At 47.9% G+C, this 27451-nt stretch overlaps 3 protein-coding genes across 3 annotated transcripts; 1 reads left to right on the top strand and 2 right to left on the bottom strand.

Annotated features, from left to right (window-relative positions):
* Positions 1-4561: 4561 nt before the first annotated feature.
* LOC109739692 (xylanase inhibitor protein 1) lies at positions 4562-5957 on the top strand. The gene has a single exon (XM_020298759.3). It carries the CDS (start codon positions 4863-4865, stop codon positions 5760-5762), a length of 900 nt encoding a protein of 299 aa, XP_020154348.1. The 5' UTR covers positions 4562-4862; the 3' UTR covers positions 5763-5957.
* Positions 5958-18373: 12416 nt separating this feature from the next.
* On the bottom strand, positions 18374-18781 carry LOC109778115 (uncharacterized). Its single transcript, XM_020336668.1, has one exon. The coding sequence runs from the start codon at positions 18779-18781 to the stop codon at positions 18374-18376; it is 408 nt and encodes a 135-aa protein (XP_020192257.1).
* Positions 18782-22811: 4030 nt separating this feature from the next.
* On the bottom strand, positions 22812-25299 carry LOC109778125 (PTI1-like tyrosine-protein kinase At3g15890). The gene is made up of 3 exons (XM_045228176.2): positions 24484-25299; positions 24196-24367; positions 22812-24081 (listed from the first exon to the last, which is right to left on the bottom strand). The coding sequence occupies exons 1-3, from the start codon at positions 24558-24560 to the stop codon at positions 23170-23172; spliced, it is 1161 nt and encodes a 386-aa protein (XP_045084111.1). The 5' UTR covers positions 24561-25299; the 3' UTR covers positions 22812-23169.
* Positions 25300-27451: the final 2152 nt, after the last annotated feature.

Raw genomic sequence — 27451 nt, forward strand, 5'->3', positions numbered from 1 at the left:
AATTTTTTGTCATTTTTTCAATAACGGGCAGTGGGATGGCAATGTTGAGGTTCTTTTTTAAAAAAAATATTGAGCACGTCAATTTCTTTTTTCTGATTGTTCTGTAATTTGTGTTTTTTTGGGGGATGTACAACAATCTGATCATATTGAACATGACGGCGTTTTGATTTATGCATATCAAGGCATTTTTTTTCTGTTGTTATAGCTTTTTAAAATGAGGCACATACCAGTTTTTAAGTTTGGGCAATAGGTAACGGCAAAATGGGATTTATTTGACCCAACTTGGAGGCTTACAGACGTGCATGGAGGGGGGATGGTTTGCTGGGTGGGTTTCCCCTAGCAAACATTTTCGTTCGAGCAAGGTTCTCGGTGAACGATCGGTTTGCCAGGACCCCCTTTCCTTGGGAACATTCCCCAGTTATTCGGATCCATTTTTATGGACACTAATATCAGACTACCGGTCGGCAGGTAGGAGCTCCCATCCACTGATTTGTTCGTCAGGGGTGGTCGACCAACGAACCCCCTTGATCGTTCGCCAAGCGAAGGCCATGGCAAACCCCCGATAGCCCCATAGGCTCGGTTAACAGTTTTCTTTTAATAAAAACCCCTTGATCGTTCGCCAAGGGAAGGCCAGGGCGAACCCCCACTAGGCCAATAGGCCCAATTAACTGTTTTCTTTTAATGAAAACACCATGAACAATAAATAAATATTCTTCTAAAAGCAGAGAAACAATTAATTTGTAATTGCCATGACCTAAAAAATATGAAAGTTCACACCCTACTTTATAAAACCTGACATTTCTCTAATTTATAAATTTACAAATGGTATGATTAAAAGAACGTGTTGTGTGATTTAAAATAAATAAATTATGAATTTTCCCATGGTGATGTTTCACTCTGCGAAAAATGTCATGTTTCGAAGAACATTTTTTCTTTATTTTGTCATGAAAAAATTGCATGTTGTAAATAATTTTTTTGTGCCAATTAAAGAAAGCCAAATTCTTAATAATAAAATTGCCACCCTCTTAATAATACAAATGCAATGAGAAATATAATAAAAGTGCCATGTTATCAAATAATACTATTATATTGTTAATAATAAAGCAACCATCCTCCAATAAATAAAAGTGCCATGTTAATAATAGTAATAATAATAGTAAATGACATGCTCTTAATAATGAAACCGCCATTCTTAATCATAATAAAAATGTCAAAGCGCGCCACCACAACCAACTCACCCTTAGGTATTTGTTGCTCAAACTAAAGAAACTAATCGTTTTGACCTTTTTTTTTACAATTGTGTTACAGAAAATTACCATGATTTTCCCTCAGGTCAAAGTTACCATGGTATTCGTATGCAAGTTATCAGGCCTGTGTTGCGTAAGTTACCACACTATTTACATAGAACTTACCAGGTACTATGTTTCCACAACTACACCACTTTCAAAGTTACCACTGTGTTTTATACACAAGTTATAAGGTCAACGATGCGCAAAATACCGTGGTACTTACACATAAGTTATCAGGGTATGTTTACATCAACCTCCCCCCCCCCTCGGTCAAAGTTACCATGGGGGATTGTACATGAGTTACCGGGTCTACAGTTCGTATATTATCATGGTACTTACACCTAAAAACCTGGGTGTGTTTCGGTAGCTTTCTCCATAGGTAAAAAATTACCACGATGTTTTTGCGTAACTTATCACGCCTATAGCGGGTCAAAGTGGGCCGGGTTTTTTGGGCCAGCCCACGAGCACGTGTGCCTCTCATGACACTAAATATTATGTGACTTTCCCGTGACACGCCATGTGTTGTGTACATCCAAGAGGCCCAGCGAGGCGAGTGTATGTTTCTAACAACATGTTTTCCTTTGGTAGAAAGTTACCATCATGTTTATATGTAAGTTATCGGTTATGCGATGCTATATTATCATGTTATTTACACAAAAATTATCGGGGATGTTTTGAACAACTTTTTCCCAGGACAAAAAGTTATCATGGTGATTCTAGGTAACCTATCAAGCCCGCAGTGCTTAAAATATCATGGTATTTACACAAAATTTATCAGGGGTATGTTTCAGCAAAATCCCCCCTCCCCCCCCCCCCCCCCATCAAAAACTTATCATGGTGTTTAGTTATCGCAGTGCATATGTTTTCATGCTTTTTACACATATAAAAATACCAGGTGACGGAGGTATACTACCGTGCTATTTACACGAAGTATCTTTTCAAAAAAATCTTCCCTATGGTCAATGTTACCATGGTGTTTCTACCTCAGTTATCAGATGTGAGCTGCGTATATTACCATCTATTTACACATAAATTATCGGGTATCTTTTCACATTTTTCTTCCCCAATGGTTAAAGTTACCACGATGTTTGTATCTAAATTATCAAGTCTATGGCATGAATTTTATCGTGCTATTTACAGAATTACCAGGGGTGGGGTGTGGGGGCGGGTTCAACAAATTTCTTCCCAATGATCAAAGTTACCACGATGCTTTCACCAAAGTTATCACGCCTTCAGTGCTTATGACCATGCTACTTACACATAATGTACCGCGTGGTATACGAAAATTATCATGTTGGTGGTGCGTCATTTATCATGCTGGTGATGGAGAATATACCACGGGAAAAGTTTATGTGCCAGGTTTGATAGGTGAAACAAAAAGTTTTTTAGTGCTAACAAATTAAAGGCAAAACATGTCAAAAATAGTATTTTCCTTAGCTTTTGTTCAACAATGAGTGTCATAGGTGAGGTGGTTAGCTCCCTTCGTTGATTACCTGCAGACCAGAGGTCAAATCCCAATCCAAGCCGTAACTGACGATCATGAAAATTAGGAAGGCACGAGCGGGTCAAATCCCAATCCAAGCATTATTTTTGCCTGAAAATCGGGAAGGCGCGTGGGGCCGTAACTGACGATCACGAAAATTAGGAAGGCACGAGCGGGTGTGCGCGATAAAATCTGGGAGGACGTGCGAGAAAGGAAGGAAATCGGGAGGGCGGTCGGATCTGACTGCGCTGGATGCGTGTGGCAGTTTTGCAATCTGCCACACGGTTGCCAGATGCATATTTCGTAATAGTAATAAAAAAATGACATGCTCTTCCTAATAAAACTACCATCCTCTTAATAAAAAAATGCCATGTTGCTAATTATTAAAGTGCCATACTCTTAATAATAAAAATTGCCATGTGAGAAAGTAAAAACAATTCCGAAATGTCCATGAATAATTGATAAAATTCCAAAAGCTTGCCACCGGGCATTATAAAATAGACCTAAAAATTTCCATGTTTTGGAAGACAAAAATGTCATGGTCTAAAGATAAATAGAAGAATTTCCATGCTACCTATAATTAAAAATGCACATGGAAAGTTTATAAAAAGACCTCTCTAAAAATAGCAATTTTTTGTTTCAAAAAGTGGAAAACCGTTTTGGATTTTCGGGGTTTTTCTAGTTGAAAAAGTCGAATGACAAAAGTTAGGGTTATAATACATATAGGAGTTTAACGCAAATCTCCACAGCCCCCCTCCCCTTCCGTGGTCGAGTGCTAAGTGCCCTCGGCGTGCACCTTGGTCTGCATTTTTTGGAGAGAAAAAAAGAATGTTTGCAAGGAAAGCAAGAAACTATGAACGGCTCCAGCTGACCTACGCCAAAAAAGGAAAGTTCGCTAGGAAAACATGAAACATCGAACGGCCCCAACCGACCTACGTGGCATCGGGCATCCGTCAAGATACGTACAATGGCGAGGGAGGGGTTGGCCTCCTGGTGAACGGTGACCAGATAGCTTTTTAAGTTTTATTTCATTGGTAGCAAAGTTGGATATTAATTGTTGCAAATGTGCTTAATAACGAAGAAAATTAGTACTGTATATGGTGAGAAAGCTACTATAGAGTTTTATAGTTTCCTTGACATCCAACATTAATTTCTTAAAAGTATGAAAAATCAAATTAGGTAGCAGTTGATAGCAAATCGCACTTAATCGGCATTAAATGGTTACTCGCAAAATAATAACCTTAACTGGTTTGCCCTTGCTTCCAACAGTTTTGGGAAAAACTGACTGAAGCAAATAAAAATATCAGGCAATTGATCTTGGACTGAATATTCAGCGAATGTCTGATTGTTAGGCATGGCAAATCGAACATTTTACATGGTGAATTATATTCATTGAGGATGACAAGTTTAGTTGACGAGCATGGCAAATATGTTCGGTTCATCTTTAGGATAGAAAATTGCCGTGCTTACGAATTAAATTTGGCATCATTACGTCAATATAAATTGCCATAAAAAACATCAGATTTGTCATGTCTAAAAATCTGACATCAGATTTTCTGCGTTTCCGTTGATCCTTAGGTGCTCCCTTAGTTTTAAGAGACATGCAGTACTATTTAGTAAAGCAAAACGCAGAAAAGCTATACATGCTCAAGTGTTCTTTGGGTGAGTGGGAAAAGAACGGCATTGATGCGTGGACCTTCACCACGTTGCCTTGTTGGCCTGTTCTCGTCCTCGTCGGTCTCACTCGTCGACATGCATTTATTCCGGATTGCCGGAGCGGTGCTCCGTTTCTCATCTCGTAACCTCCTCGATGTGCTTTTCAGCTCCGCTTAGTCATGTTATTGTTATCCTACTACTCCTAGCTCGATCAAGCTGAGTGCGCTTCCCATATGTGGAACAATTTCCCCATGAACGCCGGCAAGCCAGCTAAGTGAGTCCAGCTACCTATGGCCGCGCAACACATCGCGAGAGATCAAAAGCCACCTCCCACATCTCGACTCGCACCGTAACCAATAATTCATCTTCTATATATAAAGCACATTCTAGCCAGCTAGCTAATTCGATCTCCCTTGAGTACGTAGTAATCAGAAATGGCGCTGACACGCCGGAGTCCCACCTCCCTCCTGGTCATCGCCGCTGTTCTCTCCGTTCACGGCCTCCTCCCCGCTCCGGCCGCCGCCACGGGGAAGACCGGCCAGCTCACCGTCTTCTGGGGCCGGAACAAGGACGAGGGCTCTCTCAGGGAAGCCTGCGACGCCGGCCTCTACACCGCGGTCATCATGTCCTTCCTCAACGTCTACGGCCACGGCAAGTACCGCCTCGACCTCTCCGGCCACCCGCTCGCCGGCATCGGGGGCGACATCAGGCACTGCCAGTCCATGGGCGTCACCGTCTCCCTCTCCATCGGCGGCTTCGGCGGCGACTACGCGCTCCCGACCAACCGGTCCGCGCTCGACCTCGCCGACCACCTCTGGTTCTCCTACCTCGGCGGCAGGCGCAGGGGCGTGCGCCGCCCGTTCGGCCGCGCGCGGCTGGACGGCGTCGACCTCTTCATCGAGCGGGGCGGGCCGGCGGAGCACTACGACGGGCTGGCGAGGGGGCTGGCCAGGCGCAGGGCCAGCGGGGGGAAGGCGCCGCGGCTGACGGCGACGCCGCGCTACGCGTTCCCGGACAGGCTTGCGGCGCCGGCGCTCTCGACGGGGGTCTTCGAGCGCATCCACGTGAGGTTCTACGACTACCCGGACTGCACGGCGTTCATCGAGGACGCGTGGGGCAGGTGGACGGCGGCGTACCCGGGCAGCAAGATCCACCTCGGCCTGACGGCGTCGGAGAAGGCGAGCTGCTACCTGCACCCCAAGGCGCTCTGGGAGATCACGATGCCGATCGTGCAGAAGGCGGCCAACTACGGCGGCGTCATGCTCTGGGACCGGTACTACGACGTGGCGAACGTCCAGGACCACTACAGCAGCTACATCAAGAACTGGGCCTGAGCTCCGGCCATGTCCTCCTCCACGCATCACCTTGCGTGCTCCTCCCTTGGCAAACGCCTCTAGCTCCTTAATTTGCTTGCGCATGTGTAAATCGAAAGTAATCTGCTGTTAGTCGTCACTCTTGTGTGCTTGCAAGAATAAAGGGACGACGGTGCAGTACAGGGATAAACAGTTCATTTCAGAGGTTTGGTTCAATCATGTTGTTCCCTGTGGATGTCACAATTATCATCAGATTACTGCTTGATTACGTTTTGAAATGTATACCTCAACCACGGGTGCGTGCAATCAATAATCAGCCCTTAGAGCATCTCTAACAGCCGCGCGGTACGTTAAAAAAGCGTTTACAGTATCGGAATCACGAGTTTTTTGCGCGGCGAGGAGCGCTTGCTCCAGCAGCCGCTGCAAATTATAGCGCACGGGAACCGCTCCAGCAGCCGCTGCAAAAAAAGCGAGCATGCTCTCAGCACAAACAACATATGCACTCCAAACACAACCAAGAAGATCAAACACAAACAAAATAAATCAACAATAAATAGTTTAATTTTATTATTACAACTCAAACAAATAGTTTATCTTGCAATACAACAAATAGTTCGACAACACAACATCAAACATACAAATCATGATGCTTTTTGATGGTCATTCCATGCCCACCACTCCTGGATGAGATCCTTCTGAAGATCATCATGCGTTCCGGCACGTCGAATGTCATGATAGGAGCAACAAAACGGGCCACCCTCGCAACCCTCCGCCGCACTCGCACGGGATGTCCCAAGAGCTCATACTGAGAGTAGTCTAAATCTTGGCCACGCCCATTCTCGATGATCATATTGTGCATGATCACACAAGCTTGCATGATGTACCAAAGCATCTTTTGATCCCAAAATCTAGCCGGCCCTTTCACAATGGCAAATTGGGCTTGCAAAATCCCGAAAGCTCTCTCCACATCTTTCCTAGCCGTCGCCTGAGCATTGTGGAAATCTAGATTTTTCTTACCTTCCGGTTTTTTCAACGGCTTCATAAATGTTTGCCACTTTGGGTAGATACCATCCGCAAGATAGTAGCCATAGTTGTATGTATGGCCATTTGCTACAAACTGCACCGGTGGCAGTTCACCATTTACAATCTTATTCATGAGTGGTGACCGATTAACAACATTGGCATCAATCAAAGATCCAGGCATTCCAAAAAAGCATGCCAAATCCAAGTCTCTTGATTGGCCACCGCTTCAAGGATTATAGTGGAACCCTTTTTTGGCCGTGGAATTGCTTATGCCATGCCTGAGGACAGCTCTTCCAACTCCAATGCATGCAATCTACTGAGCCAAGCATACCTGGGAACCCGCGAGCTTTGTTCATCTCCAAAAGCCTTGCGGCGTCTTCAGCATTGGGAGATCTTAAATACTCCTGGCCAAATACTTGCACAATTCCGACTGCGAAGCGCTTGACACACATGATGACTTGACTCTCACCCATGGCCAAGTGGTCATGAACTAGATCAGCCAAAATACCGTATGCCAACATACGCAAAGCGGTTGTCACCTTCTGAAAGGTGCTATGCCCGAGCTCTCCGGCGGCATTCCTCCTTTGCTGAAAAAACCGATCATGGCTCGCAAGTTTCTCCGCAATGCGCCTGAACAACTCGGTGCTCATCCTAAACCGGTGCCGGAAGTACGACTCGGGGTACACGGGATTATCCACAAATAGTGCCTCATCAATCTGTTGTCGGCATCGATCTTATCTCTCCAAATTTTCTGCCGACCCATAACCGAACCACCGTGCTTCGGTTTTTCATTGATGTGCATAGCTAGGATCATTGCAAGATCCTCCTCCCCTTCAATATCAAATTCTTCTTCGGAAGAATCATATGACGAACTCATATACAATGTTCAATTTAAACTAGTCTATAAAAACTACAAAAAACATGCACCAAATTCATGTAAAAAAAGTGAAATTGAAGCAATGCATAACTTGCAAGCGTTTTGTCGAACACCTTGTGGGCGCCCAGCGGCAGTGGGCGGCCGGGCACTGCTCGTCGGAGGAATGGCGTGCGCGAAGGGCGGCGGCGACTAGAGGGAGACGGAGGAAGCAGCGGCGTCGCGGGGATAGGCCGGGAAGCGCCAGAACAAATGGGGTGGTGCGGGCGGCGGCGCTAGCGCCTGGATTGGGGTAGGTGGAAGTCGCGAGCGGGCGCTCGAGTGTGCAGCGCGCCGGAGCGGGCGCAGCAAATAAACGACGTGCGATGCCGTTTCCGCCCGCACGCGCGATTTCGCGCGAGCAAAAAACCCAAATTTTTCAGCGCGGCGCTTATATAGCGCGACTGTTGGAGATGCTCTTACAAATATGCGTTCTGAAATGAATGTTAGAGCGTCTCCAACGCCCATCCTCAAAACGCCCGCACACGAATCCAGACGTGTTGTGCCATCCAACGCGGGTTGTATCGGTCTACAGGGCGGTCCGGATGCACTTTCTCTCGCAAACCGAAGACAAATGTAGGGATTTGTGGGCGTCCAGACCGCTGCCACGCCCGTGCCTGGTCCACCCAAACCCTCTCTATGCACGCTTACCGCCCGAAACAGTCAGCGCCGCATTCATGTCCGGCCAGAGCAGACGCGACCTCTCGCTGACGCCGCCATTGAAGCGACGCGCCGGTAACGAGAGCGCCACGCACGCCGCTTCCCGTGATCGCTCTGCATTCAAACGACACGACAGCCGGCCGGTTGTCCATCTCCCGCCCGCATTAATGACACGCGTTTGCCGAAGCGGCTACTCAGGCGTCACCCGTCCGTCCCTCTGCTGCCCACCATTGCCGCCTCACCCGCTATATAAACTGCAGCCCCGGCCATAGCCACATTCATACTCCTTCGGCCCCTTTCTCCTCTTGTGAACCATGGCCTCCTTGCGCGCCAAAGCTCTCTCGAATAGACTGTCGCCGGAGCAGAAGAAGGAGATGGTCGCCATTGCTACCGGCGGGTAGTCCGGTAGGCAGCCGGAGGCCGACGACGTCCCAATGGAGGACAAGTCGGCACCACCCTACTCGTCGGTGCATTGCACCCTGACCATCGGCGAGGCTCGTGCTCATTATATGAACATGGTGCGGGAAGAGTGGGAGGAGCAGTTCCGGGAGGCGCAGGCCACCGCCGCCTACAAGCACCTGCTCCTCTAGGAGCACCAGCAGGCGGAGGAGCGGCTCAACGCCGACAGGGAGATCATGGCGGACATGGACTTGGCACAGCAGGCGGCGCTGCTCGAGTCGTACCGCTCCGCCCACGAGATCCGCCTCGTACGTTGGCGGTACCGAGCGCCAGGCGGAACTGGAGGCCGCCTACAAGGAGTTCGATGAGGCGGCGGACGAGGTGTGGGCAAGACCGACGATGAGGTGGAGGACATCGTCGGCTCCGTCGAGGACGTGCCATGCCGCCACGACCACAAAGCCGACACGTCCGTGGGCGTCGCCGACAACGAGGAAGAGTAGAGCATGGTAGGTCGCTGCTGCTCGGGTTCCAAAAAGGCCACCGCTCCTCCCCTCCTGTTGAAGCCAAGCATGGTGGGCTGAACATCGTCGGCCGATTAGCCGCTTGGCGGCGACGTGGAGGCGGCCAACTTTACTTCCCGGGGCTCCGGTGGCGGAGCTTGCGAGCGTCGAGGCGGAACTGGAGAAGGCAAAGCTTTAGTTCTTGGGGCTCACGGCCGGACATGGGAAACGGGCGCCGGCGATCATAGATTAGGTAAATTAATTACACCTCCAAAGCCGGACCAACACTGCTTTTAGGTGAAGTATGCCCCAAATGTAACGAAATCCGCCATTGTTATATGAAATCCAGCCGTGCTTGAACAAATTTTATTTGGTTAATTTGAATTGTTGTTCAAATGTATGTTGCCAGCGTCGGATGGCCGTCTCTCGCATCCGCGCGACTGACCCCCTATCCACGGACATTGCTGAAGGTGCCGTTGGAGATGCCCTTATCAGCAGCTAGCTTGAAGTGAACATGCACTTTGCCCTGCCGTCTAGCACGTCGTGTTTTGCACGGTACTCCCTCTGTTCTATAACAAGTGTTGTAGTATGTCGTGTTTTTCCTGGTGGCACTATATTTTCTAAAAGAAAAGAAAAATGTTCTGCACTTTTTTTTAGGGAAAAGTTGTGCATTCTACTAGTACATATTTTCTGGTCTGGGGTCGATTTTTTTTAACAAGCATGGGCTATGGTTGCATGCTTCACTTAACGGTGAGATCTGGCCGTGGTGCCAATAAATTCGTCGCGATCGCAAACAAAAAGCACGTTGGTTGAAGCGATCGATCGGCGAGTTGTGGAGGTTCTCGGCAGGATAAGATGGTCCTGTCCGCGGAAGTTCGGAAGCGGTCACGTTGTTTTGTTATTACGCAGAAAAGAAAAGGGAACAGATCTCGTCGACAGCCTTTCAGCGTGTTCGAGTCTGACAGATCGATCGGATAGTGTCCTTGGCGGCGACAACCTACTACTACGAGGACGTGCCGGCGTCTGCGTGTCGCGTCTCAGGAGGGCCGCCCAAGCTGTGCAGAGGGCTCGCAAAGCGCAGGCGGTGGAGGCACGAGGCAAAAAACCTCACTTCACGCATTCGGCGTCAAATAGCTGCCCTTTCAAACAGACAAGGCGAGGCGAGCGCTCATGGTGCGCGAATTCGATTTTACGAACTTTCCATAAGGTTCCTGTTTGGCTTTACCGGACTACGAGAAATGCCCCGCTCTCGGAAAATGTTTGGAATTTAAAAAACGCCTGTTTTCCCAAATAATATTCAGAATTTCAAAAAATATTCGTATTTTCATGAATTGTTCGCATTTCTAAAAAATGTTTGAGCAAATTAAAAAATATTCATGTTCTCAAAAATTGTTCCCGTTTTCCAAAAAAATGTTCTAATAATGAATATGAAGAAATGTCATGTTACTTTAAAAAGACCTGCTGCTATAGTAAGTGAGCCGAACCGCTACAATGGCTGTTGCTACAGTCTGCAGTAAATGGGCTCGCCCAAATTTGGCTTCCCTGTGGGTCGAGGTCACTATTGGACACACAGAGCGTGACCTCCTTGGGCGTGCAATCTATGAACAGCTTTGGGGAGCGATCAGGCGGGAAAGTATCTGGTGCACCGGTGCACCGAACGCTGTTGCGTGTTAAGAAAATGTTTCAAAAAATCTAAAAATATATAGCACATTGACATAACATTGGTCCATGTTGTCGCAAAAATTCAAATCAAAAATTCAAAACATTGGACGAGATACAAATATGACAAATTTAGCATCAATGGGATAACGGGCCAAATTTAAAGCCCAACTTATGTTGTGTACTATTTAATGTTGATTTTGTGATTTTTATACCTCGAGCAATGTTTCGAATTTGAGTTGAAATTTTAAGACAATATAGACCGATGTTGTGTGAATGTGCTAAATTTTTCTCAAAAAATTTGGAACATTTTTGAACACGCTATGAGCGTCCGGGCACTGGTAGTACCACAAGCATTGTGCACCAGATACTTTCCCGTGATCAATCCTAGGTCAAGCCAACGCAGCGTGGCAGGTCGTGCGGAGGCAAGGCAGGACGTTGGCTCTGGTCGGGAAAGGCCCATGTTGGTTTGAGCAGCTTTTCTGAGCGAAATCATTAGTTAAGGGTTACCCCTTGTAAAACTCATTCTCATATGGGCGCTAATAGGCGCCGGCGCACCGGCCGAAACTTTCGGCCGGTCCCGCGTGGGCCACTGGATCTGTCTAACATGGAGCGCGCGGAACCGCTCGATCACGCACGTATCGGACGGGCTCGATGTGGACCCGGTCGTCGTCTTCCTCATCCGCCGCGCATCGTTGACTCTGGCCGCCGTCGCCATCTGCCACACCCCGCGTTCCTCGTGGCTCGCCGCATCGGTGGCTCGCCATGCTGCCGCTCGCCGTCGCCACTCGCCGCCGCTCGCCGTCTCCGCTGCAGCAAAAAAGGTACCAGATGCATAAAAAACAAGCGGTGATGGCGGCCGCCAGGTCCAACAATGTCGGGGCCGCCGATTCCAGCATCCGTCGCAGCACCATTGGTGCATAGAAAACAGTCATGTGCATCAACGGCTCGCCGCTGCAGCTTTTTCGTCGCCGATCTCTGGTTGAAGCTTTTGAAATGTATGGTTGAAGCTTTTGTTTTAACGATTGTAGCTTTTTGCGTTTCCTGTCACCGGTTGAAGCTTTCTATATCGCCGGTCGAAGCTTTTTTTCTAGCCGGTTGAAGCTTTTTTCGTCGCCGGTTGCAACTTTTCTGATTTCCAGTCACCGCCGTGAATGGTGGTAACAATTACTGTCTATGGTAGTAGCAAACATTCTGTGTGGTTGCAGCAAAACGTTGTCGTGGCTGTCAAAGGGTTGCATCTTCTTCATGAATGATGTAGCTTTTCTCTATCGTTCGGTTGAAGCTTTTTTATCAAAGGTTGTAGCATTTTATATAAACGGTTGTAGCTTTCCTCGATAGCACTGAACGCTTACAGCTTTCTGTATATACGGTTGAAGCATTTTTAATCTTGGGTTGAAGCTTTCCTGTCAACGGTTCCAGCACTCACCAGCCTCCCCAGCTATCGCGCATCTCTGATTGAAGCTAAAAATACCATCGGTTCCAGCAAAAAATCTCTATGGTAGTAGCAAAACCAAAACACAGTTGTAGCAAAAAACGGTCATCCGCCATCTCGCCGTGACGTCGAGGTTCCAGCAAAATTTGCACCGCGGGGTGCAGTCCTGCCATGGCTGGTTGCAGCTCCGGCGTGGCCGGGTCCGGTGAGGTAGGGAGAGCTCCGATGCACGCGGATCTGGTCGAGGGCGGCCAGATCTGCTGAACGGTGGCGCGCCTGGGAGGCCTGCGGCGCGGGGCGATGCGTTGACCATGGCAGCGGGGAGAGAGAAAGAGAGAGATGCGCGAGAGAAAGAAGAGAAAAGGAAGGAGGACTAGTCGTCTCGGGTCCATCGTGCCAGGTGGTTGCTCGCGAGTGGGTCGCATCACGCGCGCGTGGACTGGACCGGCCGAAGCTTCGGCCGGTGCCCCGGCCCCAAACGTTTCCCTTCTCATATTCTCATGCGCTGACAAACGGTGAACTAATTGTGCGTCACTTGTAGTAAACTGAGAGTATTCCTTTTTTCTAAATTCATTTATTCAAAAAGTTTATCTCTTGAACCACACATCAAAATCCTGAACCATTATCACTGTTGATTCCATGCTAATAGGTTTCGACGAACTTTCTCTTTCAAGAAAAAACAACCAAAAAACAATAAAAAAGGGTAAAAACAAAAACAAAGAAAATGACAACAAAAATAGACAAATGACGGCAAAAACGGAGAAAGTAACCGGAGTCGGAGGCATGGTTGCGATCCTCCCTTTTTAAAGAATCACGGTTGTGCTTCTCGCCGAAGCAAACCTGTACTCCCAGCTAATCTATGCTTCTTGTGGAAGCAGACCCCCTGGCACAACTATGCTTCTTGCAGAAGCAAATTTACGCATTCACGAGAAGCAAATCTCTGCTTCTTGTGAAAGCACAATTTTTGTCCCCGAGAAGCATGAAAACAAATCTCTAACTTCATGAGAAGCAAATCCGTGTTTTTAATGGAAGCATAATTTTTTGCCTTTCCAAGAAGCACACTCGTGGGAGCAAAACTGTGCTTCCATGAGAAGCAAACATATTTTTTTCCTTTTCGAGAAGCAGAAGCCTATCTACGCCTCCACGTGAAGCATGATATATTTTTTCATGCAAAAAACATTTCTCCAAAACCCAGCATTGCAATGCGTGTGTGAGCAGGCAATGCGTACAATGTTCGCGTGCGCATTGGTGGACTAAGAGCATCTACAACCGGACGCGCACGCAGACAAGAATTACCAGCTCCTGCTTTCGGATGATCACATCGCTCATATGTCAATCATCATATTCAGACAAATACATGCATGTCCATCATATAACACAAATTCATCGAATAATAATTCAAGAACACAAAAGTGAACCACAATTCAAGGCATGCCAAATAAATTCAACAATTCATACATACATAGGCGATACAATAATGAATCAAATGCCTCTATTGTTCCGCTCGTCGATCCTGTTCCGCATGTTGATCAATCACTTGTTGCCTTCGTCATCTAATAGGCTAGTATCCTGCAACATGACCCCGAACTACTCTGTTCGTAGGCCTCAACTTCTCTCTCTGAAGTTCAATTCCTTGCATTATCTCCGCCTTTTCAAGCTCCTATTTAGTTTTTTTCTTATTATTTCTCCAATTATATTTTCTTCCTCACTATGTTCAACTTCTCTTTCACCCTTTCTCGATCGAATTCCATCTTCTTCCTTTGCACGTCTATAAAGATCTTGTACCTATCCTCCTTCTTCACCTCCTCAGCGAAGAAATGCACTCCATGTGGCGGACATTTTGCTTGACGCGTGATCACGCGTGACCCGCTCTTTATCCCACTTGTTTTCTGTCACGAGTCGATTCCTATTTGGCACGATACCTTGTACGTTCGCCCCATCACTTTGCTCCCCCTTGTCATCCAATCCAACAAATTGATTGGACCTAGACCATCGTTTTCCTTCATCTTCTTGGGGCCATTTTTAAGCTCCTCAACGATGGTTGTCACTTTGGTTTTCCACTCAACTTCAACCAACAATGTGACAAAGATGGCTTCTTATTGGATTATTGGTACAAACTCGCCGCTAAAGTTGCATGGCTTTGAACTCCAGTGCAACTTTAATTTCGGCCAACCACTTTTGTGTAGTAACCAACAAACTTGTTGACGCTCTTTTAGATGGTGGACCATCTACGTTGGAGAGGCCCTCATTGCGGGTGGTCTGGATAGAGTGCGGCTCCACATAGTGCTTTTGCTCATGGTAGAGTTTTTGCATGTTTGCAACTTGATGCCCTTTTGCTCCGTTCCACATATTGGATTAATGCTCGCGGCGAAACTAAGATTCAATCAACAACACATCTTCAAAGGCTGTGACTATCGGACCTCTTCACAAGCCTCTGAAGATGTGTTTAATTGTGATGCATATGCTTAATGAAGGACGCCCTCTACTTGAAGTCGGCCTAGCAAGGGAATTCAAGATATCCCGTGATCTAACCTAACACGGACCGTACTCACCAAGGAAACTAGGGAGCAACTAGTTAACGAGCGCTCCTTCGGGAGCCTCGCAACGATCAGCGCCACTTGGCGCGCTCTCAGCTATTCGCCACGTGTCGCGCTTTAGACGCTCCCTCCAGATTTTTTTTTCACACGCATTTTCGGCTTTTTAAACGGTTTTTCCCTTTTTTCGACGTTTTGGTTTTTTCCGGTCTTCCTTAGCTTTTCGACCAATTTTTTTTTCAAAAATAATTTTTTTCACGAAAAAATGCGTTTATTTTTCTTTTGCGAAAAGTCACGGTTTTTCTTCCGCGAGAGGCACGGTTGTGCTTTAGCGAAAGTCACGGCCGTGCCTTTCGGAAACAAAAAAACGCGTTTTCTTTTTTTTTTCTTTCGCGAAAAGTCACGTTTTTTCTTCCGCGAGAGGCACGGTTGTGCTTTCGTGAGAGTCACGGCCGTGCCTCTCAGAAAGGGAAGAACAAAACGCGTTTTCTGTTTTTTTTCTTTCGCGAGAGTCACGGTTTTGCTTCCGCGAGATGCACGGTTGTGCTTTCGAGAGAGTCACGGCCGTGCCTCTCGGAAAGGGGAAAAATACGCATTTTCTGTTTTTTTTCGCGAGAGTCACGGTTTTGCTTTCGCCAGAGGCACGGTTGTACTTTCGCGAGAGTCACGGGCGTGCCTCTTTCGGAAAGGAAAAAAAAACGCGTTTTCTGTTTTTTTTTTCCTTCCACGAGAGGCACGGTTTTGCTTCCACGAGAGGCACAGTTGTGATTTCACGAGAGGCACGGGCGTGCGTCTTTCAGGAAGGGAAAAAACCGTGCTCCCGGTTTGGTTTTTTCGTCCGGTTTTTTCATCCGGTTTTTTCTAAAAAAAAGTTCGTCCAAACCTATTAACATGAGATCTAGTTTTGAAGATCTCGACGCAAGGAATCCAATGGTGAAAACGGTTTGAGATTTGGACGCACGGTTTAAGAGATAAAACGTTTTGAATAAACGGATCTACGAAAAAAGAAAAACTCCCAGGTTGCGACAAGTGTCGTGAACCGGGAAGGTGGAGTGTTCTTTGCAACGAGTACTTCTTAATTAGTGATTTCAAAGAAACTACTAACTTGCAGGCGGTTTGATACTCGTAGACGGTGACTTTCTAAATCTAGACCAAACTCAAACCTGGTACATAAATTTCAACATACGACTAGAGCTATATATCACCACGTGACCAATCGAGAATCGGCTAATCAGCAGGTTGATGTAACTGCAATGTGTAACCACGGTTCAAACCAGGACCAAGCGATGGCCGACCACGCCAGTGCTTGTCCCAACGCGTGCCTCCCTCGAGATGTCCTCGCGAGCATCCTGCTCGGCCTCCCGGCGAGCGACCTCCGCCGCTTTCGCCGCGTCTGCAAGGAGTGGCGCGAGGTCATCCCCGACCCTGCCTTCATCGACGAGCACACAGTCCACGGGCCGCGGGACCTGAACCACACCATCGTGTTCTTTCCTACTTACATATACGCGGAAGAGCCTCTCAACGGCAGCGGGTTCCTCTTCGACGAGCAGTGGCGACTCACGGCCACGTTCACCACCGGTAGGTCGGAGGACATGATAGCTAGGCACGTGCAACGGCCTGCTCTGCTTCCTCAACGGCGACCAGGGGTCCATCAACATCATGGAGCCCATCACCGGTGAGTCGCTCGCCCTGCCTCTGCCGCCGGAGACGAAGCAGCAGAGGGAGGACTCCCACACGTACTGCTTTGGCTTCGACTATAGTTCGAGGCGATATAAGATTGTACACGGGGGATTCTACATTCGTAGAGATGAGACCATGAATCAAGAACTGCAAGTGTACACAGTCGGAGGAGGCGAGAAGTGGAGGAATGTGCATGTCGCCGACGCAGCGGAGCACGATCTCGTAGGCTTCCCCGTTTACGCCGACGGAGTGGTTTACTGGTCTGTGAGAGGGGACGACTGGGTCATGAAGAGCTCGCGTGCTTGGATCTGGCGACAGAGGAGGTCACGTGGGAGGGACTCGATCCGGACCCGTCGGCTGTCGGACCGGACGCCGGAGCTGAACAAGATGGCGGGACCGGACGCACGGGTGTGTGTGATGACCATGAGGGGGCGGACGCACGGATATTGGCCGGTCTTGTTCGCCGGACAGGTCGGCCATTGGGTTCCCGACAGCGTGGAACTGCCTCCCTTGCGCCGCCCCTCGCTGCCGCAACCATTGCAACGGGGGCACGTCCTGCTGGAGGACTATGCTGGCGGCGGTAACCTGTACGCTCACCCGGTTGTGCCGGCGAGCAATGATGTAGGCTCGGCGAAGCTGCTGCTGAAGAGAGACAAGAAGGAGGAGCTGCCCAAAGAGCCAGCCAAGAGCTCGTCGACCGGCCAGCACGCCGGTAGGACGCCAGCTGCAATACCCCAGGGTTATTCATCCCGGCCCTATTTAACCAGGCGCATGCGGGCATAGTAGGACGAATCCCACACCAACATGGCTATGCAGTGACGTTTTGCTATGCTCCGACAGTGTCTCCTGCTCCCTTGGCACACTACTTTGGCAAGCTCTAAAGGATTAAACAAATCATAAAGACACAAATCAGTGGCTTATACTCCCTCTGTTCCGAAATGCAAGTCTTTCTAGAGATTCCATTATGAACCATTGAACCACATATGGATGTATATAAATGCATTTTAAATGTAGATCCATTCATTTTGCTCCGTATGTAGTTTATTTAGTGAAATCTGTACAAAGACTTATATTTTGGAACGGAGAGAGTAGTTGTATAAATTTCTCTTCGATTCATAGTGTTATCCTTTGACCAATCTTGGCTCATAATATTGATTACCACTTGAATCATCAGGAGCCACGTGACCGGTTTTCCACTTAAACGAGGTTTTGAATGGAACTTACCCGATTTTTTGAGATTTGAGGGACCAAATAGCACCAAAAAATTCTTGATAAATTAGTTGTATACTTTTTGTAAACTTGAGGGATAAAAACATACTATTCTCTAAAAATAGACAATGCCACTTATGTGTGTAAGGATCCGCAAGGTATATGTCTCATTCGACCGATGTTGAACTGTTAGAATATTTATGTATCTAATAAAATACTTAATATGTTGCCCACCCAACACATTGCTAGTTAGTCGATATTATGATACTACTATCTGGATCCACTAAGAGCATCTCCAATAGCCGCCAAACGCGCGGCGCGCTAAAAAGTAGTTTGCGGCGCGCCCATCGCCAGGTTTGGCGCGGCGCACAACACTGGCTCCAGCAGCCGCGCTAAAATACAGCGCGCGCGTAGCTCCAGCAGCGCGCGCAAGCAGCCCGCGCATGTCCATATTTGTTGCATTTTGAACATAAAATAAATTTCACATAGATATAAAAAAGATACAAAGATATTTTACATAGTTCATAGCATAATAGATAAAAACAAGTTCATAGCATAGATAGATAAAACCGAACTACGGTGCAACTACATAAAATTAAACTCAGTGCAACTAGATAAAACTACGGTGCAGCTAGAACTACTCCGTCCTCATCATCATCCTCATCCTCGGAGGTGTTGCCCGAGGTATCGATCCACATATCGTCCCAACGTTCATTGTCTGACGTGAAGATCGACCTCCCACCTGCTTCAACGATATCGCACTGCGATATTGCCAAAGCCTTCCGCCGACGCCGGTCCGCCCGCTCCGCGCGGCGCCTTGCCGTCCTCTTCGCCCAGTAGGCGCGCTCATTGGCGACGTCCTCCGGGTGGCGCCGGCGCCATTCCGCCATGGCTCGCTCGTTCTCCTCGGCGACGAGGAGGCGGCGCTGCAGCCGAATGTGGTCTGCACGGTCCTGGTCCGTGATCAGACGAGGCGAAGGGGCGACAGCCTGCGCCTGTTCGCGCGTGTGGACGTCCTGGAAGTTCATCTGCGATGGAGGCCCCTCTAGGCGCCACGCCGCCGCGTCGTACGCGCGGGCCGCCTCGTGGGCAGTCCAGAACGTGACGAGGCCGGGCCGGATGTCGCTGGACCGGATCTCGGCGGAGTATCAGCCGTTGGGGCGCTCGCGGACGCCGCGGTAGCCCGAGGATCCCCGGCGGCGCGGCGGCATGGTGGCGCGGTGGTGGCGGGGCGCTGGAAGCGGCGAGAAAAAGGTGGAAGCGGCGAGGTGGCGAGGGGATGGGCGCGTGACAGTGTGGTGGAACGCGTGGCGAGCGCCGCATTTTATAGGCGCGCGCGAAGCGGCGCGCCAAATCTACCGCGCTAGCTGCCGCTATCTCCCCCGCGCGCGCAATCGCTCCCCGCACGCGGTACCTCCGCTGGAGTGCGCGAAAACTTGCCGCGCGCGCTAAAATACCAGTTTGCCGCGCACGCTAAAATGCCAGTTTACCGCGCACGCGTCTTTTGACGCGTCTGTTGGAGATGCTTTAATATATGCCCAATCTACGCGTGAGAATCCTTTACCTTGCAACATATTAGTTGATTCTAAGTGGGTTTCAAAGGACATTGGATTTAACTGTGACACAACACATTACCTTTTTTCGTACCCATGCAACCATGCCACGTTCAGCATCTCATGCATGTAAGTTAAAAATTATATTATTTTTTGCATTAGCATATCCATGCAGCACTACCCATCACAAGTTCATGCATGTAAATCATCGTCTATTTTTTTGCATTACATTTTGTGTTCTCATAGACATGTATATGTGTTGGGCGCTTGGAGCATGCCTATATAATAGCACTCTTTTTCTCTATTGCTAAATAGTCACAACACACTATATTTTTCCTATATATAATTATGCCACATCAGCAAGACATGCATGTAAGTTGTACATTACATTTTTGCATTAGTATGTCCATTCAACACTGCCATGCCACATCACCTATTCATGCATGTAAGTTATCAATTATTATTGTTTGCACTAAGTTTTGTTCTCTCATGGACACGATATCTGTGTTGGGTGCTTGGAGTATACCTATGTAGTCGACCCTCCACTTTTCATGTGTATAGAATGTCACTCTCTTAACTGCAATATAATATTTTTTTCTCTTTGGTACATGAATTTTTATATGCTTGATGCTTTTAATGTATTTAAAGTGTATATCAAGAAACACTCTTACAATTTATTTTCATTAGTTTTAGTTGTTTATGTAGCACATAACTATGCATTTCTTTTAACAAGATTACCGCAACAAAGCGCGGGGTATCATCTAACTAAAAGTGTTAGCCCACACTTACATATTTTTCTCAACATGCACACATGCAACCTCACCATGCAACACATGCATGTGAAAGATCCATCTCAAAATGCAAATATGCATGGAAAAAGACGCAACTCCATAGTTAAATATAGTAAATCAATTTGTTCCTTGTATTATAGATGTAAAATTCATATTACATACAACCAAATCGAATCAAAACATATTTCTGCATGACGTATCATCTATTTATTGTTATTCTTAGTCAGGAGTTACTTTGTATTTTCTTGGATCTTGGATCCAAAGCAGTATACTATAAGGGTTATGTGTATAAATAAAATTAAAGTTTCATCAAGAGAAAAAACACACATTTTTTCCTTCTATTCTTTTTTAAGGGTTTCTCACTTTTGTTTTCTCTTATTTTCTCTATTCTATTGGGTAAGTCTCTAGTCTTTTGGGTATATACAAAATAATAAAAATGCATTAATACTTTCTTCAAATTACATGAATTTTTTTAAATTGAAACATGAACATTTTTGAAAGTAAGTGTGAATTAAAAAAAACATGATGAGCAACTTTTAAATATATAATAAACATTTTTGGTACTACTCGAGAGCAATTACACCTCTCCAATCTGAAAAAACTAGAACACTCAGGTCAACTTCTCTAGTAGTATGTCACATGACAGCTAACATCAGGAAATCTCACAACAATTGTAGCATGACAAAACGACAATCCTTTCAATCAAACATTGATCCACACACATTAAACACCCTAGATGGTAATCGAAGCATAACAAGCAATGCCTTCAAGAAGGATACACCTGTAGGACAATGATGTCAGAACTAGCCAATGAAGGCCAAAACACGGTTTTCACATTCAAATTCAAGACTCGGGATATCTCACTTGGAGCATGTTTGTTTCCCATGAAAGCTCTTGTAGCAACTCAAAAAGTGTCCCGTGTGAATGGTCCCAATGAGTCAAGAACCATGCCAGTAAATATTATCCGAGGAAGGTCAGAGAAAGAGTGGTATGAAAGGTATTCTTGGTTGGTTCCTTTCCTGCTAACTACAACCTAATTTCGTGTACCGACAGAGAGTTTTAATTTTCGAAGATGTGTAATGTAAGAGCATGAGCATATTGTCCTGACAACAAGTGTCTAGGATCCCTTGGGGTCCACATGTAATCGTGCCAAGGTAAGTACTCAGATTAGATAAAGATAGACGCGGTAACGAGATCCTATCGTAAGTAGAAGATCTTTACCTAGTTCAACCAGGATTTCATCATATCGTGTCATATCAATAACAAAGAGTATTAAAGACTTGGCGGCAAATAAGGCGTCGTCTCTATATAAATGCTAGGAGACCCTACCAAAGTCTCAAGTCATTCACACAACCATTTTTTTTACAAGAACTAGATTTTTAGATGCAATTTAGCTTGCTTTTGTACTTTCAAAACCCTCATATATCAATATACACTCGTAGGAGGACATATGGTTTTATCCATCTTGCAGACCCGCATATAGGTAACAAATGTGCCTTTATAGTCCTCGGCGAGATCCTCTCGTTCTCTCACCTCTACCATCTTCCATGACTGACAACATGGTATTAAGATCTGTTCTAAATTCATATTCGTTAGGTTTTTATGCTCCTTTATTGCTAATGGGCCAAAATGGTTTTTGGCAACAGTGTGAGATAAAATGCTCGACCCAAGTTAAGAAAAACAATGATTGCACGAATAAATCAAGTTCCTTCTAAGGCTTCGTTCGATGACAACTTTAGTAAGAGCATAATTTAAAAATCCGGACTAGACCGCCGTCTGACCAAAGAAAACCCGGAACTGGCGCCTCTCCTGGTTTGTGAAGCTCATTGGACCGGCCTGTAATTAGCCTGGTCGGAACCGATCGAACTGTCTGGTTTTTAACCGGTTTTCACGTAAACCGGGAGGAGAAAACCGGAACAACTGAACCATGTACGTATGAAATAGAAAACAGTATTTGCTATGGGTGGGAATCAAACCCAGGTTACCCAGGAAGCTAGATGCAGATTTAAGATTAGCCCATCAACCATCTCGCCGTACAGAAGGTTTTGTGAAATGTTGGAAGATCAACTTGTTTTATCTATTTGTGCATACATTTTTTGTCTAATAAAACAGAGATTGAACCGGTGAACCGGCAGTTCGACGGGTAAAAATTAGAACCGATAGGCTCACCGGTTTGATTTTTTAAACTATGAGTAAGAGATGCCAATAGAATGATGTTAACTTCTTCTAAAACAGAAAGAAAGGAAATATATGGCTACCTCTATTAATTTGTTGACAATCTTCCTTAACGCCCAAGCAAAAATTGTTTCCTCTATTGAATTAAATGTCATCTGTTCGTCAACTGTTATATAACTATTTATCACATATTTTCAGAGATCGGCAACCATGGGTTCATGTTAATACCACCAAAGCATAACCTATTGTAAAACCATGCTCCCTCCATTTTTCTTAAGTCAAACCATCCAAATATATATGACCTAAGATAATAAGCTCCATTTTTTGGACATTACCGCGTCAGAATTCATAGTACAATTATTTTTGTAGGAAATGGAAGCTTTCATTGACTCTGATGATAACCACTCGAATATGTAACCAACTTATAAACTCACAAAGTTATAATATCATGCAATTCTCTTTGTGCTTGTTGTTTAAATATTCAGCAAGAGAATGGAAACCAAGTTTGACTGGACGCATAGAACCAACATCTTTATTTATTATCACAAGTATACACAACCAATGTATACCTTTCAAGCTACGTAGGTCGGGCCGGCAAATAAATAAATAAAAACATCACATATCATCGAACAAGGAAATATATTGTGGAAACAAACAAAACTTTGCAGGCCAATACGAGGATTAACAACTCTTGGTACGATCTCCATCCATCACCAAACACCACCCACCACCAATTTCATACGCTATGCAATTGAATTGATTGACATTAATCAACAAAATGCAATCCAATTGAAACGACTAATCATGAATTTGCATCTTAATCGCATTGGATCGTAAGGCAGTGCAATGTTGCGATGCAGGCATGGATCGAAATGGTGGGAGATGGTAATCATCGTATCACCTCAGCGTCGTCAGCTTCCAGCTGCGGCCCCTGTCCAGCGGCTCGCTGCTGCCGGTAACGTCGTCCTCACGGTCCATGGTCACGGTGGTGTCCTGGCTGGCGGCGTCCGCCACCGGCACGATCTCCCTGTTCCGCCGCTCGCCGCCGAACCTGAGCATCTCGACGACCTCGGCCATGGTCGGCCTGCCCTCCGCGCTGCTCTGCGAGCACAGCATGGCCGTCTCGACCACTGCCCGGAGCTGCACGGCGTCGAACCGCCCGGTGAGCCTGGGGTCGGCGAGGCGGTCCCACTTGCGGCGCTCCACGAGCGGCCCCGCCCACTGCACGATCTCGCGCTTGACGCCGCCCGGCAGCTTCTCCAGCGGGCGGCGCGCGCTGACGAGCTCCAGCAGCAGCACGCCGAAGCTGTAGACGTCGCAGCTCTCGGAGACCTTCCCCCACATGGCGTACTCCGGCGCCAGGTACCCGAGCGTGCCCTTGACCCGCGTGGTGAGGTGGGAGACGCCCTCCGGGATGAGCTTGGCGAAGCCGAAGTCGGCCACCTTGGGCACGAGGTCCGCGTCCAGGAGCACGTTGCTGGCCTTGATGTCGCGGTGGATGATGTGCGGGCTGGCCTCGTGGTGCAGGTACGCGAGGCCCTGGGCGGCGCCGAGCGCGATGGCGAGGCGGCGTGGCCAGTCGAGCGGCGGGTGCTGCTGGGAGGCCGGGGTGCCGCGGTGCGGGTGGAGGTGAGTGAGGAGGCTGTGGTTGGGCATGTAGTCGTAGACGATGAGCCGCTCGTCGCCGCCGGCGTAGAAGCCGCGGAGGCTGAGCAGGTTCTTGTGCCGGACACGGCCCAGGATCTCCACCTCAATGGCGAACTCCATCTCCGCCTTGGCCGTCATCGCCTTCAGCCGCTTCACCGCAATCTGAATGAACCAGCGATGTCGATCCATGAGACCTTCCTAACCGCGCGCCGTTCGATCTCCGGCGGCCGGCGGCGGTAACGAATAACGGACGGCATAATTGATTTTCCGGCGTACCTCGACGCCCTTGGAGGTGCGGCCCCAGTAGACGGTGCCGAAGCCGCCCTCGCCGAGCTTATTGCTCTCGTTGAAGTTGTTGGTCGCCTGGAGGAGCTCCTTGAGGGTGTACATCTCCCACGGGAACTCCACGCTCCTGTTCTTGTTCTTGGACCCCCTCCTCGATGGATCCCTGCCCCCAAACATCAACACCGCACAACAATACGCATGCAACTCAGCCAAATCCACCTCACCAAATGAATCAAGAACTAAACAACCGTACGCGCGTGCATCGGTGTGTATATGTACCTCCGGCGGCGGCTGGGGGCAGCCTCCGGCTCGGAGTCGCCGCCGGGGGCGACGCAGCAGAGGCACCGGTTGATCATTTCCTCAGACGATGGACGACGTGAGGAACAGCCGCGCGTCGATCGAAGAGCTAGCGCTGAATCCCTGCAAGATGGAGGCGAGCTGGGGGGTGGGTGGATGCAGTGGTGAGAAACCAAGGCTGGAGATAGGGATGTTCCAAGGGCAGCAGCTTTGCTTCTTGTTTGTTTCTCCGGGTACAAGATTGTCCTCCTCGTGTTTGCCTATCTCCTTGGAGACTTCACTCTCGTCTATTGTGGATCACTCCCCGCTTGCCAGCTGCCTGCTCTACATGTGCCTCTAGAAGGGCCTTTTGTAAGCGCCAAAATTTCAAATTCTCAGTGTGAAGCAAATGTGTAGCCTCCAGATGGTCAACGGAACAAAGTCATGATCGATAGTAGTTGCTAAATAACTGAAATAAGTTCCAAATTTTGTATGGAAAATACTGAAAGATATTCCTTAACATTTGAATTTTTTTTAGAGAAATAATGACATGCCTCCCGGTCTCCGCACCCTTGAATGCATACCACCATAACTATATTGTCTTGCTCAATGTTGTATGTATGATTGTCTATGTCTCTGCTATGTTAAAAAAATCTATATTGCCTGGTCCCAAAATAGAAAGACTTACAAAAGGTAACATGAAAATGATAAACACATAGTCATCCTGAGTCCATCAGCAAAACGATCCCGATAGACTCGCTCATGTGCCACCGCTCCGTCGCGGCACCGGGGCATCCAACCCTAGCCGTCAGAGGAGGATTCAAGCCAACCTCGCCTTGCCGCCACTGCTGCCGACGTTGGCCACGGTCGCGGCGGGCCCCTGCTAAGAAGGTAGCGGGGCACCCGTGTGCCAAATCCGGCGGCGGTGCTGGGAGCCCGGGGCGACGGCCCCGGGGATGATCGCGTCAGCTCACCGGACAACGCAACTACGGGTTCTTGGCAGCATCCATCGGCTGCGAGGGTAGTGATGGGATTGCTGGAAGGCGTTCCTGCAACGGCGAGCGGTGGAGCATCTGGGCCAGATTTGGTGCGAATCCATTCCTTCTCTGGCAGGTTTGGCCTGCTGGTGGGCCACCGTGGTGTGCTGCCACTTTGCGTGGGACGGCGGGCACGCTCGGTTTGTGGCTATATTGCGCTGTGAATGGTGGCTGCGGTAGGTGGTTGGCCGGTATGGGCAGGTGGTGGTGGCGCATCTCCGGGAGAAATTCCCTTTTCGGCCTTTGTTGGTTCCGATGACGCCGACGCCCGTGCGTGATGCACTTTGCTTGAAAGTCTTGTCGTGGAGTTGTGCCCCTACCTATACCTATGGCCTTGGCTCCAGAAGGACACTTTTGACCCTATGGATAGAGCGATGGAGGCATCCTCGCGCCTCTCTTCTCCTTGGGGGCATCGCCTTGGAGCCAGCGAGATGCAAACTATGGGTGACGGCTTGACGCAAAGGGATGGTTGTGCAGTGGCGAATTGCACATCGCATGTAGCTATTTGGATCGTGAAAAAGTGATGGCAACACACCGACTCAGATGGTGGTGGTGCTCGAGCACCCGGGCTCGAGCTCCGGGGTGAATGCCTAGGTCTGACCCGAACCTGCATACTTAGCAATGTCGATGTTTTTGCGTCGTTATCTTATTGAAGGCATTGCCCGAATTTGCTTGGACTGGCTCTTCAGGATGAAAACTTAGAATCTGGCTTTTGGTGGTTGATTCGGCGACCGTGGCACTTGAGCATCGCTCCCTTTCTAAAGGCGTTGTTGTTGAAGAATATCGTCGTCCTTGTGGTGTCATGAGATGGTTGGTGTGTATAAGGTCATTGTTGTAGTTTGTCCATCACAGATGTGGCCGCTTTTGTTTTCTTTGGTCTTATATGTCTTTGTTATTTGTCGGCATATTTTGTGTGTGTGCCTTGGTGTTGGTTGTGTGCATCCTATCTATACAAAAGTCGGATGTGTGCTCATTGTGTTTGTATCATCTTGATTCTTCATTTTGAGTCGGTAAAATCCACCCTTTGTAAAAAATCCCGAGTCCATCTTCTTTAGAATTCATAAGTCACAATTGGCCTCACGACAGTTTTCTTCTCAACCGCCGCCGCCACCACCACCGTTTGGAGGCCACAGCGGCAAGGGTAGGAAGTGGAAGGTAAACAAGGTTCGTTGGGTGAGAGATGGACATGAGTTGTAAGCTGGTTTTTTTTTGAAACGACGTAAAAGATTTGCCATTTTCATTGATTAAGCAGAAGAGAGTTGTCTGGTTAATTAACGGAAACCCGGGCGAAAACCTTCACAACAAGCCCATCGAAAGGGCACACCGGCCGACCTAGCACCCACAAGACCACACACACCGTCGAGGAGAGGACACCATTGAGGTTTCCTGCAATGTCATTGTCATCACCTCTCCCCGAGCATGCAACTCCGACTTCGCCGCTGACGACCTGTCAAGACCCCTCCGAACGAACGACACCCGAGGACCTCATCGGCCAAAGCCAAACAATCGGCCGAGACGTCGAAGACCGGCAGCTCCGATTTTGTTGATGCGCTTCACGGGAGAAATTTGCAAGCCTCGCACCGACCTAGTCCATCGCAACCTCCGGAGAGCACCGTCCACTAAATCCGCCCTCATGGAGTCATCGTTGCCGCAGGGGCCCCGCCACGCGCATCTCCGATTTCTCTGTCACAGCGAAAAGCAAACATAGGTACACCCATTGACGCACCGGACCGCCGACATCAGAAGGACCAGCCGCAACCAAGCTCCACGCGCCAGATGATATGATTTTATATTATAAAAAGAGACGGGTCATTGCATATTTGCATATATGTTCTATCATAGCTAAATTAGAATTTGTTCACAACCCAAAAGTTCACATGAAAACGTTCAGTTCCGGCAAGAAGCTTCGAAAATTCCCGTGTCCCAAGACCAAT

The sequence above is a fragment of the Aegilops tauschii genome, chromosome 5 (genome assembly GCF_002575655.3).
Source record: "Aegilops tauschii subsp. strangulata cultivar AL8/78 chromosome 5, Aet v6.0, whole genome shotgun sequence".
Taxonomy (NCBI): Eukaryota; Viridiplantae; Streptophyta; class Magnoliopsida; order Poales; family Poaceae; genus Aegilops; species Aegilops tauschii.